The sequence below is a fragment of the Trichoplusia ni genome, chromosome 18, assembly GCF_003590095.1.
Source record: "Trichoplusia ni isolate ovarian cell line Hi5 chromosome 18, tn1, whole genome shotgun sequence".
NCBI classification, from domain to species: Eukaryota; Metazoa; Arthropoda; class Insecta; order Lepidoptera; family Noctuidae; genus Trichoplusia; species Trichoplusia ni.
The window spans coordinates 5,960,712-5,976,523 of NC_039495.1; the positions used below are offsets into that span (position 1 = coordinate 5,960,712).

At 37.1% G+C, this 15,812-nt stretch overlaps 2 protein-coding genes across 2 annotated transcripts; both read right to left on the bottom strand.

The window, feature by feature from the left end:
- Window positions 1-114: 114 nt before the first annotated feature.
- LOC113503173 (L-asparaginase-like) lies at window positions 115-5,295 on the bottom strand. The gene is made up of 9 exons (XM_026885002.1): window positions 5,095-5,295; window positions 4,595-4,714; window positions 3,098-3,210; window positions 2,575-2,700; window positions 2,159-2,283; window positions 1,490-1,722; window positions 952-1,112; window positions 597-710; window positions 115-187 (listed from the first exon to the last, which is right to left on the bottom strand). Exons 1-9 carry the CDS (start codon window positions 5,165-5,167, stop codon window positions 128-130), a joined length of 1,125 nt encoding a protein of 374 aa, XP_026740803.1. The 5' UTR covers window positions 5,168-5,295; the 3' UTR covers window positions 115-127.
- A 2,082-nt stretch (window positions 5,296-7,377) lies between these two features.
- LOC113503224 (vanin-like protein 3) lies at window positions 7,378-15,468 on the bottom strand. Its single transcript, XM_026885117.1, has 10 exons — window positions 15,311-15,468; window positions 12,932-13,051; window positions 11,676-11,801; window positions 11,070-11,248; window positions 10,502-10,716; window positions 10,050-10,136; window positions 9,876-9,979; window positions 9,567-9,758; window positions 8,957-9,078; window positions 7,378-8,615 (listed from the first exon to the last, which is right to left on the bottom strand). The coding sequence occupies exons 1-10, from the start codon at window positions 15,362-15,364 to the stop codon at window positions 8,195-8,197; spliced, it is 1,620 nt and encodes a 539-aa protein (XP_026740918.1). The 5' UTR covers window positions 15,365-15,468; the 3' UTR covers window positions 7,378-8,194.
- Window positions 15,469-15,812: the final 344 nt, after the last annotated feature.

Consider the following 15,812-nt stretch of genomic DNA (forward strand, 5'->3'; position numbering starts at 1 on the left):
ATCGTGTGAGTTTTGACTAGTGAATTAGTTGGCCTTGCCATCCTCTCTTTTTGTGAACATTAATTTGACCATAAAAACTTGCTTTTGATATTATTACATAAGAAAATACAGTAATATAGTAATGAATTCATTTATTAGACACAATATCTGGGTTGTTCATCTCTCCTCGAATGTTTGTCTTCATTAACTGCAAGAAAGAAAAAATACATAAGTATCCTATATTTGGATATATGGATTAAACAATATCATTAATCGAACATCTTTGTATGTGAAATGATAACATTCTTAAGAATGTCAGCTTTATTATTTAACTTTTCGCTACACTTCAAAAGCATCTTGCTAACGGGATTGTCCGAAAGGGTTACTGCGGCCCCTTTTACACAAAAGGTGTACAGTAAAAGCCTGACACTCCCAATGCGGGAAGAATCATTTGATAAGTACCCCATCCGAAAAAAAAAGGCTAAAGTATCCCTAAACGCACCTAAGCAAACCTCGGTCCAGCTATTAAGGTGAAGCCAGAAAATAGTAATTTTCTTTTACATCCTTATGCTAATAGTGAATGGTGATTTCCACTTCGAGTCATGTTAAACACTTACGGTAACTTTCTCTTCATAGCTGAGTTCAGTTTTGCTGAGCACGTACGCGAGCTTGGCCCACGCCGCCTCCGCCGTCATGTCGTATGACGGTACCACGCCGCATTTCAATAACAGCTGAAACATAGCAAAACTTAATAAACTGATCACATTTTTTTGGAAATTTGATCAAGGGATGGGGACGTGGTTTTAGGATAGTTTGACTTTAAATAAGTGAAAAGATTCCCCTTTTCCTTTTACCACGTTATGTCAACGAGACAGAAAATAGAAAGGACTTGACTCAAAGGTTTCTGATGGATGTATCTACATTTTCCCGCATCAGCTTTTCACAAAAAGGAGAGTATGAATAGTTACTTACCAGTCCAGTTTCATACAGTGGCTTAGCTATGACAGTGCCGTTGATGCACTGTGTGACGTTGACGACCAGCACCTTGTTGCGCACCGCCGCCTCGATCTCGCGGTAGATGTCCTTGCGCTTGATGGGGATGTTGCCGTTGCCGTACGTCTCAAGGACGACACCTAGATATAAATAAACAGTTCATGAGAAAACTTGAAAACAGTTTTTTGACCTGAAAGCCAATCATAACCTCTTAAAGTAAGAAAATTGCTGTCGTTGAAGCGCAATTGCTTACTAGCGTAGAGCTTAAAACAGTTATTGTAACCCAGAATCTTTAAGGGCTGCGACAGGAACCACAACACGGTAATGATGCAATCCAGAACAGTTCGTTTTAATTTTACCGTCAGATACTAGTCTCTGAAAATGCAAGCATGCGAAACCGAAAAACGTGGACAACAATTTTGCAAAGCCCTGAAGTAAAATCTGTTTTTTCATAAATTACATCAAATATTTTTGACTGAATAGTAGATATATTACAGAACTAAAACTGCTAAAATACCTTCCATTCCTGAAAACACAGCTCTGATGAGTTCTGGTGTGATGGTAGGCGCCACCTTCAGTATGTACACCTTTCTGCAAAGTTTGTCGTGCAGCCGGCACTCGTTGGGCACGGAGCCGTAAGGGTGGATCAGCATCTTGGAGTCCACTTCCAGCGTCGCCTTAGCCTCCAACAGAGAGGGGAAGTTTGGCGAGTCGAAAGCGTAGATCTTTGTGTTGGAGACTTTCTTTACCCTAGGAATGTAAGTCAAAGTAAATCGATGCAATTATCATTAATGTTCACAATAAAATATGAAAAAGTGAAGTAAGTAAGTTACGAGGTCGTAGGTTGCGCAAAATAAGTTTTCGCGTTGTACCCAAGCAAAATATCTTTAACCATTTAAAGTATTGGTCGTTCGTGAACAATATTCAGAAGTATGTAATGGCTAATTCAGTGATATTATTGTTTATGTCAACAAATTGATTGCTTGTTTTTCATTAGCTTTGGACTCTGTTGCTGTGTGACACATTTAGCTAAGTGGGCTAATATCAAACCCGATAGACACAGACCTATCACCAACTCTTGAAGTATTACTGATGCAGTGCCTACTCTACGGCTTTGAGCTATTCTTACACTGCAATACAGCACTTTAAGTAAGAGGTTGTAGTACCTCTGCGGTTCATTACTAACCTGGTGCCCCTGAAGAGCCTGGCGCCGAAGAACACGGTGACCTCCGGGATGTACTGCGTGGCCGCCGTCAGGATCGCGCACAGCAGGTTGTTGTTACCGTCGCTGCGAGGTTGGAAGATAGGAACCTGGAAGCATAAGCGTAAGATTTTAGTACTTCTATGTATTTTTAGATTCCCAATATTTCTCAAATTAGATGGTTCTGCTATTAATCGCCAGTAACGTAGCTATCTATCAGTTTTGTGTATTTTTCTCCCGTTGTATTTATTATCCATCAACAATATGCGAAATGGGCATGATAGACTGGGACAATAGCTGATAAAATCCCCAACTCATATTCCCTTCCAAAAAAAACGACACAGTAAGGAATTTAATCCTTGTGTATCGGTTATCATCGATGTAGATATAAAGGTTTATACCTGTGCACCAGTGAGGACTACAGTCTTCCCGACTGACTCCAACATGAAGGACAGCACGCTGGCGCCGTAAGCCGTGGTGTCTGTGCCGTGCAACACCACGAACCCGTCGTAGTCGTGATAGAATTTCTGAAATAAGAAATAAAGAAACTTTATTTCGCAAATATGGGTAAAGGGGGAAATTTTCTCGGCATCAAAGCAGTCTAAAACTCGCTCATGCTGCCTCTTCAGCGCAATGAGGCAAACAAGTTACGACGTTTTATTGTTTTAACCAACTTACTTGACAGCTTATATTTTGCGTTGAATATTCAATTTGGTGCTTCGGCCGACTGTACTGCTGAATACTTCATCGTTTTGGACGAATCCAAATTACTATCCGTAGTTATTTTACTTAGAATACCAGAAGACTTTTTACTAAATTTACCTACGCTTTCAACAAGCCCTATATTCAGTGCTTTAGTCTGCTTCACTGCTGAATATTCGGTATTCAACCTAATCACTATTAAAGAAGTATCAAATTACTAACCTTGATATCCCTCGCCTGTCTGATCCAGTCATCCATAGTGAAGTCTGAAGAGTCCTTAAGTTCATCATACTCGTATATTTTGTACAGCACTTTGTCTACCGTGTCCTTGCCATCTGGAAGATTCGAATACGCATTCGCTGATTGAAGTCAATTGGGATGACAATTCGGAATTTGTATCATGTTTGATATTTTTAGTTTTAGTTGTAGTTAGGCAATGATGGTTAGGTAACATTTCAGAAGTTTCTTAATAAAGTACCTACAATGGAATATTTACCACTAGCACAAATATTAAAAAGAATTATCTCCTTTTCAAAAAAGCGTAGTGACTCCGCAGTACAAAAAATACCTTCAGTTTTTGTATGCTCATACAACAAATTTTCATTTTGGCTCTCAGCCAGTATCACCCATTATTTGAGTTTCAAGCTATCCCAATACCAAATTTTATAACAAACAGTTGAGCAGTTTCGAAAAAATTTCAGCCCGCTAGCTTATCGGAGATTGCCTCAAAATTGCGAAATGCCAACCGGAACGGCAAACAAACAAGAAAGAAAACGTGGGGGAAATGGGGAACTATGTGTTAAGCGGCTGTTAAACAAACAATGCAGTTTGGTCTGCACATTTCCGTTTCATCTCAAATATCTGTGTACAAGAGCTTCAATTAGAATTACTTGTTTATTGAGAATTATTATTATAGATTCCATTCATGAATATAAACAATCATTGGTTAATGACTGTCAAAAATTTGTTGTTAGCGAGATAAACGATAATCTTATCAATTTTACGACAAAGGGAAACTTATCTTAACTAAAAATAAATATTAACTCACGCGTTATTGCATCACAGCCAATAACAGTAACAGTTCTTAAATGATGTAACGGTTTACTCACGCGTAGTTATATATTTATTTAGCGGCGGGATCGCGGTTCGACTTGCGATCCCGCCGCGTCTGCTCATGATTAAGGACTCCGGTTGGGTCCGAAACTAGTCGGGCTACCCCGATAAATACGCGTGAGTAAACCGTTACATCATTTAATAATGAATCATTCTCACGACAGTTACTATCAAAGTATCAGTTCTATCTAAAATACCTTTAACATTTTACCTTTTTCAAGACCTAGTCATCTTGCATCGCTTAAATGTATCATATATAATATTCAAGTATCTTTATCTTGCCTCAACAAACATATTTTTTAGCGTCCAAACCTGATTGAACCTCGTTAGTGGAATGAAATATACATTCTTTTTTCACTATAGACGTGACTATGTCTTGTCTACATTGAGTACAATACAGTAAAGCGCTTTGATCGGTATTAGCACTCTTTAAATAGCCATTTGTCAAGCCCCGAGGCTGAGCCTGTGACTTGTGAGTCTTGGTATTACCATCTCATAAAAAATACGATTGCATTTGTGGATGAAAGACGCTGCTCTACGCCGCTAGACCGCTGTCACGGTTCCTCTACCACAACATGACTATAAGACCTGGCGGTCCCAACTCACCAGGTAGTGCTAGGTACTCCTTGTGCTCGGTGTCTGCGAGATTGTTCAGCCAGTAGTCCTGGTCGTGCAGCTGCGGCAGTCTTCTGATCACAGCCTCTATATCTTTCTGAGGTACCAGCACTGGAAGCAGATAAAAACATGAATTATGTATAATTAGTAGACTTTGGCTATACAGAGGTATTTGCAGGTGTTGCCTGCAGTTATACTACGTATAATTGCGTAAAAATATATTACAGGTATGAATAATTTAATAAAGTCGTTTATCGAGCAAATGGTTACTTGAAATATCACCCAATTTGGGGTCACTTGAAACATGCGAAAGAGTGAATTTGGCGTTAAACATAGAAAATACAATTTTACAGTTTTCAGCAAAACTATAAAATATGCAATTTTACCCATCACTGTTTTTTAATAATTTTGCTAAAATAGGTCGAAAATACTTGAAAATATATGGCGGCATACAACGAAAAAACAAACTTTTTTACTAAAAAGCAACTCACCTCCTTCCTCATTTTTCTTCATACCGAAGGTCCCTCCGGTATAAATAACCAGTATTCTTTTATTCTGAACCATGTTTCTGTCTTTACCTCTCACACAAACTACAGTTTTTCTCAAGTTTTTGATGTAACTCGCACTTATATTAAACCGTTTGGGCACACGCCGCGGCACACGACCCCACGACCGCGCGCAATATTGACTACTCACATTATTTTGATATACTTATCATTCCATGTACATTCAAGGCCGTACGGATATGTCATCTGTGTACATTCGTGGTACAGGCGGTTACGAAAGTGATTTTGTAGATTGTTGTTTTTGGGTTTTAAATGCCTGGTTTCGAAAGTAACGTCTACCGTAAAACGTTGTGTGATATTTCTTGTTTTTATTTACTATGTTATCTTAATTTAAGTTTAATAAATAATCTAATATATAAAATTCCCGTGTCACGATGTTAGTTACCGTACTCCTCCGAAACGGCTTTACCGATTTTTACCAAATTTTATATGCGTACTCAGTAGGTCTGAGAATCGGCTACTTTTCCATAACCCTAAGTGATAAGTGTCCACTCTTAATATTTTGTCTCCACTGTGATCATTGAGTGTTAGGCGGTACGTAGTTCGCCGGGACAGCTATTAGTTTTATAAAATAAACTAGATTAGTTTGAGGCCTCAATTACATATTAATTCGTGTAAAAGCTTAGACATATAAAAAAAAACACTTAAAAATATATTTACTAATTCTAAATGTATTTACGTCCTTTTCTGTAGTAATCCTGATTCTGTTTTGTTCGAAACTTTACCTTTATCAATGTCCTTCGGAATTCCCCAGCCTTTTATTATAGAGCATTTGATTATTTTTGACAGATTACATAACTCAGTCATGTACTTTAAATTATCATAATTTATCTACTTTACTAAATAAATGGTACTTAACTAAATGGTGTTCAAACATTGCTAATGTTTCGTTATCACAGTTTATTAGACCCAGATAATGCTATTTCGATCGCTACATGCTTTTTACAACATTTTTTTTTACTTCAACGTCAACGGGTATAACAAAAAGTATAAAAACAATATTCTATACACTATAAATTACGACTCGAACAAAAATTTTGTCTGTGACTGTACCTTACTTAGTAAACATTATCAGTTGTTTAGAACATAAACTTGTGAAATCTATTAAATTTGCACGCGATGTTAGTCAATATTGGCGGTCTTACGTCGTTTCGTGTTTAGTAGCGTTCCGTGTGAAATCAGCCTAAGACTATGACTAACTCTTAGAAGATGGATCAGCCTTTGTAACTTATCACCTCTTAAAATAATATTGTAGTTGTGAAAGAGTCGCTGTTCTATGCTATATTGGGATTCCCGTTCCGTTTCAGATGAAGTTTCTTTGAATACTTATAATAACTTAACGAAACTGGTCTTCAAGGTAAGATAGTTTATTACAAATGTTTAAAAAGTCATTCATAAATATATTACTATTATTTTTCACTAAATTATTTGGTTTTTTAAGTTAATCTTGCTGCACAGTGGCCTTATGCCTCGCGCTTAACATAGTTAATCCTAATGAAATTACGCATGACGTTGGTTACGCCTAATTTAATGTGTTATATGGCTCATTTAACGTGATGTTAGCTGATTATTTGATCCATGCTTACATTACATAGTTGCATATTGAATAAACATGTTAATCTAATTATCGAAACTATGTTGTCCTGTTGGTTAGACCGCATGCCTATTAAGTCAAAGATCACTGGGTCAGTGAATATTTTAGTTTCCATATTACGGAAGGTACGTTAAAATGTGAGTCCTGAGACTGGCATCTTTCCAGTCTTGTCGGATTACCGTCCCATCGGGTTATGAGAGTAAGGTAACAGAGAGCACCTATGTATGCACCCAGCTGGTGCACTATAAAATGTCGTCCACCCGGCTATGTGTGGCCATAGCTGGTGTTTGAGTTCGACAAACTGTGCTCCGGTTTTGTCCAAAACTAGTCACGTATAAATACGCGTGAGCAAACCGTTGTATTATCTAATAATGAATCATTCTCACGATAGTACAGAAAAGTGTTGTGTTGTTGTTCAGTTGTGTTCCACAATAAATGTGTCAGTTCTCAAAGAATCAACCTACCTCTTCCTGCCTTTTGTAAAATGGAATATAACATCAACGGGTACCAAGACTTAGAACTTTTATTACTCGTACTTACTTTGCACTGATTTCCTTAGTATCCTTGGAAATGAAGAATACATTTAGAAAAAAAGTATTAACGACCACAGTTAATTACAGTTATTTTTTTATTCAAAATAGATCAACAACAAATAGAAGATCGACAGCAGTGACAAATTCGATAAAAGTATTTTTACATCAATTGAATTCCACTTTTCGTAACTTTTGGGATCCACAATATACATTTCAAGTCATACTTTTAAAAGTATTACAGTTTAACTCATGATTAATTTCTTTTATCTGGACACGGAAATTTGATATTTTTTTTGTTTCCGTCATAAAACTACATATAGGTATATTTGTTCATAATTAATTGTTTGTTTAAATACAAACGATACAGAGATTGTTCTCATTAAATATTGATGAACTAGTACTGAGTTATATGTGTCTTTTTCAGTCTTAAAATCTTCAAGATAATATCAATGTACCTAATAGAATTGACCTAAAAGACATTGATTTTGATTTTCAATTTTACACTTTTTTGTTGTAGGTATCTTGAAATTGGTTTTCGAAACCCACAGTTGAAACCTAACCAAAAATTTAAATCTTATTTATTATGTAATTTAAAATTAAAATGGCACAATTAACGTATTTACTCTCGCTTTTTCAATTTGGAAAACAAATCGCACTGGGCTCTAGATATTGAAATTGCGCAAATGTATAAGAATGACACTAAAATAACAACGCTCTCAATAAAGTATTGGATTTACATACATTATTACATCAATAGTGAATTACGAAGATACATGCATTAAAGATGCTGAAACGGGAAGAGCGGGCTATGTGACGTCACTTGTCTGTATTCTTTCAAACCTATATTTTTGTAGTAAACAGTTTTTAGCCTTACAACACATAATAATATATTAGCAGCCTAGTAATCTGACAATCCATAAATCTCATCCAAAAGAGTATAGTACTGTTGAAGGTCTTCTGCAGTCGCTTCCAAATTATGGTCCACATCCCTCACGTAGAGTCTGCCCAAAACACCAAAAGCTACCAAATCACTTTGCGGCGTTTCTAGCTTATAGTTAATCTTCTCCCTCTTATTCTTACTGATTATTTCCTTCTGGAAGGCGGAAATGCTATTCTGATTGGAGCTCGCCGATTCACATTTGTCTTTGGCTGACATAGTGAACGTGTAGTTCTTTGGGCTCAATGGAAAATGGTTATTTCCGAACGACAACCCGAAGTACTGGATATTGTTGCAGTGTAAACTAGTGTTGTATTCGTTCCGGTAAGTTTTCATATCTATTTCAAGTTCTTGAATAGGATTTTCGTTGTCTTTGCTGTACCTGAAATAATTCAAAGAAATTGTTAGCTTTCCCGTTAGACTATAAATCATACGTCATCTTCTAAATACTTCGCATGGGCTACAATCCTCCTTTAAACTAAGCATGATGCAGTTGAGAAAAAGAGCAGGTGATATAAGTCCGAAGGAATTACTTTTTAAAAGTTTGGGTCACAGTAGAATATAATACTCCTAGTGGAAGACTAGGAGTATCTGGGAGGTCTCTGGGATGCACTCTCTTTTTTATCTTGCAGACCTCATCACGCCTGCTCAGATACCTTATCAAAAGAAGGTCCGTTATGTACATCGGCTGCAAGAGTTACATAAAACCTTTATGGTATATACCTGTGTGGGCAAGTTGTGACGTTGTCGGTCTCACAGGCTGTGAGGAGGCAGGCGACAAGGCCGATCTCACGGCGTGCGTACGTGTTCGTGTTGTCCTGGACGAACGCACGGTATTTGACAGCCTGCATAGATAATTTGTGTTATTATCGAAACGAATCGAACTAGTAATTGTTAATTCGGCAGTATTAAATGGCATAATTATCCAAAAACGACACAATCATAATTGATTTCAACCTGTTCGCAACAAATACAGCCCGAAGTATAAAATGACGCATGCGTTCTTAAAAACGAGCGTCAGACATCCTCAAATTATGATTCTGCACGCTACGTCAATTATGTTTTTACCCAATATGTCTCTAGTTAGCAATGAAGAGTTCAATTCAGGGTAATTTAAATTTTCTACGCTTGTATTAGATACTACCTAAAAACAAATAAATATATACGTTACATTTCATTGATCAGTCTCCATGCAAAATGGCAGACACAAAGGCGTTCAGAGAAAATGTGATGTGCGTTAGTCACGCAATAAATAGGCAAACAAGCGAAAATAATTCAAGGAGAAAAAATATTGAATGTTCCTATTTTGGAGTTGGTTTTTCTGTTAACTAACCTCTTCGCCAGGCGTGCTACTAAGTCTGACCCTGAATGTGCAGGACACGTCGCCGTTTTCTAGCGTGAACTCCTGGGACCCAGGTACCAGCAATCTACTGTTGTGGGAGGTCAGGGTGGTATCAATGTTCAGCTTCAAGCCGTCATGAGACTTGGGATTGTCGTAGACCGGACCTGGGAATGGTTCGGTAATCTGTGATACAAAAACAATTTTAATTAGCTTATGAGATAGCTTGTCACCACCAACGAATTTTGCAAGGCTTTCTTAAGAACTTGACATAAAAAGCGTGTTCAGCTCAGTTAAACTTACTTGTCCGGGCACTTTAGGTACTCTGGCAACAAGAAGACGAGTGTCCGATACTCCCGGCATTGTGCTAATAAGGGCACCAGCTTTTCCAGAGTATATTCCAGAACCTGGAAATTATCAATTGATTTTTACGGCTGTTATGAGATGAATCTTAAAATTTGAAGTTTTGTCACCTACCAGCGCTGCCAACCCGTACGTTGTTGGCTCCTGCTCCCAAGAAGTTGACGTCCAGACTGTAGGCGTACGCTTCTTGAATTTGAACAGCTGCAAATAAAGTTATAATTAGGTTTAGTATTCTCGTCTGCATAATCCTGCTTTAGGAGCTGAACATGATCAGGCCGTTGCCCAGGGTTAATAAAAGTAGGCACCGGCCAATTGATACCAGGTTATTAGATAATATTTGTGCAGTTCACAAATTTATTTTTATTCTTAGTCTAGTAATCTTTGTGCATACGATTTTAATATCTCTAGTACCTCCTGCAAAAATCATCATCTTCATCAGCCCATATTCAGTCACTGCTGGTCATAGGCCTCCCCAATTGCACGCCATCGGGGTTATTCTTTGTCTCCTGCCACCCATGGACAAAATAACGTGGGGAGAGAGTCGTATTAAAATATTCACAGCTTACCGGTAAAATAAGGCATCTCGGAGAACCACATGGTAGGGTAAACAATATTCTTAATGTTCTCCTTCTGGACAACCTGTACAGCGGGCACCTGGAACATCAGGTCGAAGCAGACGAAGTGTCCGAAGGTCACACCGAAGTCTGTCGTGAACTTGCCCAGGTCTGGCTTCAACGCGGGCGTATGAGCCACTTCCCCGAATAAGTTGATTTTGCGGTATCTGAAAAGAGAATTTTGGTCATTATAAGCTAAAAATATATGAAGTTTTTCCTTCTATGAAAAATTACTTTTGCGCAATAAATGGCAATTCCGTCTTTCACAAAATTTTATCCCACTGGGAAAATTTAAACGAGGTAATATAAAGGTCAATCAATTTCCGTCTAATACCATCCTACCTTTTGGTAAGGCGTAGGAATCTTTATGGACACCCGCTCCCTCGGGGATAGAACGGCTGGTGTCTGACTTAACCTGAACTGCCGCGCTACGTCATTCTTGTTTTTGTATCGGTATTTGGCAAAACGTTGTAATCCTTCATACACTGCGGGATTCCAACGGCCAGTATTGCCATCCTACCTGTCAATAATAGCTCCATTCCTGTCGAAGACTACGTTGGTGTTGAAGACATAGGCCTTCTCCTCAGGACAGTACTCCACAGCCCTGGTGTCTTCAAGTGTGCAGTCCATACTCTCGCGGCCGTTGATCACCACGTAGATCTGATTGTCTAAAGCCGCTTGTGATATCGCTGTGATTACCTGAAGTATGAAAAGCAGTTATTAGCTGGGGGCTTTCCCCGAAATTTCCTATAAGTACGTGTACTTTTCATATAGCCACGATTTTGATGCAAACTTCTAAATCCTTAAATTTGTTGTACTACTGATATAAAAGTCGCTCCTTACTTAGTTACCCAAATGGTTATTCGTATTACTTCAAGTGCTACATATTCGCGTCACGAGATATCGATCGAAGATAAGAATACCATTGAAACTTTCAAGTAAATTAAACTTTTCAATGTAACCTTCGTTCTTTGTCTTCCTAGCTTAAAACAGTTGATCATGATTTGATTTCATTACGTGGAAATTTCACGTCAAAATACAAATTTGCAGATCCCAGAAAGCCATCCATCAGCCCTAAGCTTCCTAAGTTAGGGATATAGGAATCTTAATAGTACCAAGAACTTACCTCATCATATCCTGAAGGGTAGAGAGCTGGTACAGGCTGTTCCTTCACCAGCCCGTTGATGGGAACCTCGAACGTATAATGCGCGTTCGTGAGCGTTAGCTCTGGGAACACCACGATGTCAGCATTCTGAATACAAATTATATTATATATCAGAGACAGAAATGTAAATAAATTTTCTGGAAAGGAAATGGCATGTAAATTTTGCTCTCCATCAGGGATGCCTAGCGATGTGGCAAATAAACAAAAATGTGTTCTTTTAAAACTTGCCTTACACAGTTTTTTATTAGAGAATCCAAAAATAGAATACCAATCTCATTTCATCGATCTCATTTATCGGAATAGAACATAAGGAAGTATTATATAAATTACTTCCTGTAAGAAATCGCGAAACTTCCTCGATAAGTCTTTAAAAAAGTAAACTCGAAAAGTAAACGGCATCATCTTATATTTTACTAGCTGTTGCCCGCGACTTCGTTCCCGTGGGTAGAAGATATAAGTTATAATTTATACCTGCCCTGTTTTTTTCACATTTTCCATTGTATCTTTGCTCCTATTAGTCGCAGCGTGATGGTTTATAGCCTAAAGCCTTCCTCGATGAATGGTCTATTCAACACAAAGAGAATTTTTCAATTTGAACCAGTAGTTCCGGAGATTAGCGCGTTCAAACAAACAAACAAACAAACTCTTCAGCTTTATATATTAGTATAGAAGTATAGATATAGATATAGAAGTATAGATATAGATTTCATTTTCTGTAAGAACTACTACTAAGACATCTTTAAACAGCATTGTTGCAGTGATAAAAGCGAGACGGCAGTAAAAAAGACGTAGCAGCGTCTCGCTTCATCATCTAAAACGATTAACTTCAAGAAGTGGAAGTAGCGGTTAGACCCCTTCAAAAATTTGTTTATCCCTCTCCACTTTAAATAATTTAATCATGTGTCACACAAATTTAAGTCAAGGCACAGGCGAAAAGACCCAGAACGAGCGTTTATGGATCACAGAATTTACTTCGCGGGGAATAACCTACCACGTGCCAGTCTTGACACGCACAGTAAATTAAACTCCTACCGGCCTTGTAGCATCCTGTATTAGGCTGATTTTTTAACCCACGCTCCACAGTAGTCATCTTTCAAATCAAGGCACATCACTGCCAGAAATATGTTTGTCACAGGCGGAGATCGAAACCGCGACACGTCACACACATGTGGTGACAATTGCCTCTTAGCTATCCTCGCAATAAAAACAAATCTTACCTGACTTGCAGCTTCCTGGATTAAACTGACGTATCTAGCGGTGTTGTTCTGAACATTGTTGGTGAGTCTGTGGTACTCAACCACGGCTCCCACATAGTGAGTGTCCTGTGGTGTCGATTTCTGAAAACGAATTATTCTAACGTTACTTAAGTACTAAGTCTTCTTCTTGTTGTATTCTATTCTAGTTGATGTAGATGATGTCAGGGATTTTAAGCCGCCTGTCTGTCATCACATTAAAAGACCTTGAAATATTGACAGTCGTGCCGGTTTCCTTACAAACTTTTCCTTCACCGTTTTAAGCAAGTGACAATAGCTATAAAACACACACATGAATTCGAAATGACATTTGTATCTGACAAGTGTCGAACCTATGACCTCAGACTTGATAGCCCACTCACTGCTTAGCTAAGCTAAATAAACTGGGTAATCCTCATTAAAAAGGGGGACTCCCTTTAAGAATTGACCTAAGAGTTCGCTAATAGAAGCATAATCAAAGTTGAGCAATAAGAGTGGACTTTGAATAATCGAATTCAAATTATTATAATCAAAGAATCGTTATCTATAAGTAGGTATGATTATAAATATTTGTTGTTAACATGCACTTTTAATATGTAAACAGGCTGTTTTTATTAAAACTACAGATAAAGCTGGCCCAAAATAGCTTTTGCAGATTAATTAAAACGATATATATCATGAAACTGATTATTTTGCTTTATTAGGGGAAAAAATGGGTGTATGAAAAATAGATGTCCGATTCTCAGACCTACCGAATATGTAAACAAAATTTCAAGAGTACCATCGAGCTGTTTTAGAGTTCAATTCCATCCACCGCGACACGCGAATTTTGTATATTAGAGATGTAAAACCTAATTACTCATGTCAGAGATTTTAAGCTGCCTGTCTGACATCACTAACGACGTGTATCTACATTTTAGTACCTAAACAGGCTGTTTTTATTTAAACTACAGATAACGCCGGCCCAGAATAGATTTTGCAGATTAATCAAAAAGATGACATGAACTTTTGTTTTATACATAACTAGCTATCCCAGCAAACGTTACGTTGCCATACAAATAAATTCTAGGGGAAAAATGAGGGCATGAAAAATAGATGTTGTCCGATTCTCAACCCTACCAAATATGACCAAAAAAAATGTAAGAATCACCGTGAGATGAGTCTTTGATATGTACTAGTATTTGTACCTCTTTTGATTCAGGGTATAACTTAAAGGGAAAAGTCCGGTCCTTTTTAAAGGCAAACTGGTCTTGTTGAGAATTTTAATGTGTTTGGACATCTACCAGGGGCCATCCACCCCTGATCTATGGAAGAACATTAATAATTTACTCTGCAAGTAAATCAATGTTAAAACTTTAAGTTCACATTTTTTTCTGGAGTCAACTTTTCCTTAAAATATAGAGTCCCACAAATCCCACTCATATTATAAAGGCGAAAGTTTGTATGTTTGTTCTCTTTCACTCACGAACGACTAAACGGATTTGGATGACAATTGTTACACAAATAGTTTATAACCAGGATTAACACATAGCATAGTTTTTATACCGATTTTATGTTCCTGTGGGATCATTTTCGATTTGAATTGTACCCTGAGAAGAATCATTACAACAGTCAGATTTTAAGTAAAATCGAGCACCAGAATAGCTTTCAGGCTTATATCAAACAAGTTATAAACGTAAATATTTAGAAGTGGAAGCTACAAAGTCGTGTGCCAGAATCAATATTCAATTCACATTCTATCGCAAAAACAACTAACTTGTACAAACACACGTTTATCTCACCAATACTTATATTAATACATGTATATGAATATCTGTTATCTTAAGTAATTATTTACGGATCTTATTTAACATAATCTCATTAACAGTTTGCTTCCGTCAACGTTATATTTAAGTAAAATAAATAAAGCTGCGAATTGAAATGCAATTTCTGCTAAATTTACTGACTAATGTGAATTTTATAGGTACATAGTTATCAAATCTGCCAAAGACTGTAAATTAAGGCTTTTGATTTATTTTTTTAGCCTGGATTTTTTGTGCGAAAATTCGGTGCATCAACTGTTCTTAGCTATAAAGCTTAACTCATAGAATATTATGTGTATTGAATAGCAAGAAGTCTTTATAATAAAAAACAAAAGAGTAACTTTTCTTTTTCCATTCAGATGATACAAATGAGGTGAAAATACTGACACAGATTCATGAAATACTTTTCAAAACATGCAAGAATCCAGAACGATTATTCAGTAACTTAACAGACACAGAAATTAACATAATTTATTACAAATTAGTATACAAACACAAAGACCTATAAACAATAATAAAAACAACACAAAAAACAATGAAACAATTTGTTTTGATTAATTACCTCAAAAGAGTTTATCACCAAACAAAGGAACGTCAATACACTTAAAACCAACATTATGTCTTTACATATATTTTATATATTCATGTATATTATATTATTTTATTAATTTATAGATTAGATTGCCGACGCGTCCGTTATCGCGGGCGTCTGGCGCGCGACTGACTGTGCTTCTGTGCGTCCGATAATATACACTCGTGCGTGATCGGTTCAGCTGAGACGTGCTAAGGTCAACTTTGTTTATAAGTTTGAGGACACAAAGAGCTTGATTGCATTGTTTTGGCTGCCTGGTCATTTCCATTTCGGGGAAAGCTAAAAAAACGAGTGAAACAAAAACGTTTTTGTTTCTCTGTCTAACAGTTTGATGCTCGCTAAAAAGTAAATTGAAACATCCTTTATTATGTTCGTGTTCTGACCAAAGTGCAATGACTCTACCGTCCGACCTTTGATCAAATCTAAATAAGATTATTATTATTCATTCCATGTAAACAAATTCAGAATCCTC

What these genes read in the sequence shown, in the direction of transcription:
- LOC113503173 (XM_026885002.1), bottom strand. Translation starts at nt 5,167, where the DNA reads ATGGTTCAGAATAAAAGAATACTGGTTATTTATACCGGAGGGACCTTC. An exon ending in TGTGTTTTCAGGAATGGAAG is followed by an intron (nt 1,113 to 1,489) that starts GTATTTTAGCAG and finishes ATTTATATCTAG; the next exon opens with GTGTCGTCCTTGAGACGTAC. An exon ending in CACTGTATGAAACTGGACTG is followed by an intron (nt 711 to 951) that starts GTAAGTAACTAT and finishes GCTATGTTTCAG; the next exon opens with CTGTTATTGAAATGCGGCGT.
- LOC113503224 (XM_026885117.1), bottom strand. Translation starts at nt 15,364, where the DNA reads ATGTTGGTTTTAAGTGTATTGACGTTCCTTTGTTTGGTGATAAACTCT. An exon ending in AATGGAGCTATTATTGACAG is followed by an intron (nt 10,717 to 11,069) that starts GTAGGATGGCAA and finishes TTCTCTTTTCAG; the next exon opens with ATACCGCAAAATCAACTTAT. An exon ending in CGAGATGCCTTATTTTACCG is followed by an intron (nt 10,137 to 10,501) that starts GTAAGCTGTGAA and finishes CTTTATTTGCAG; the next exon opens with CTGTTCAAATTCAAGAAGCG.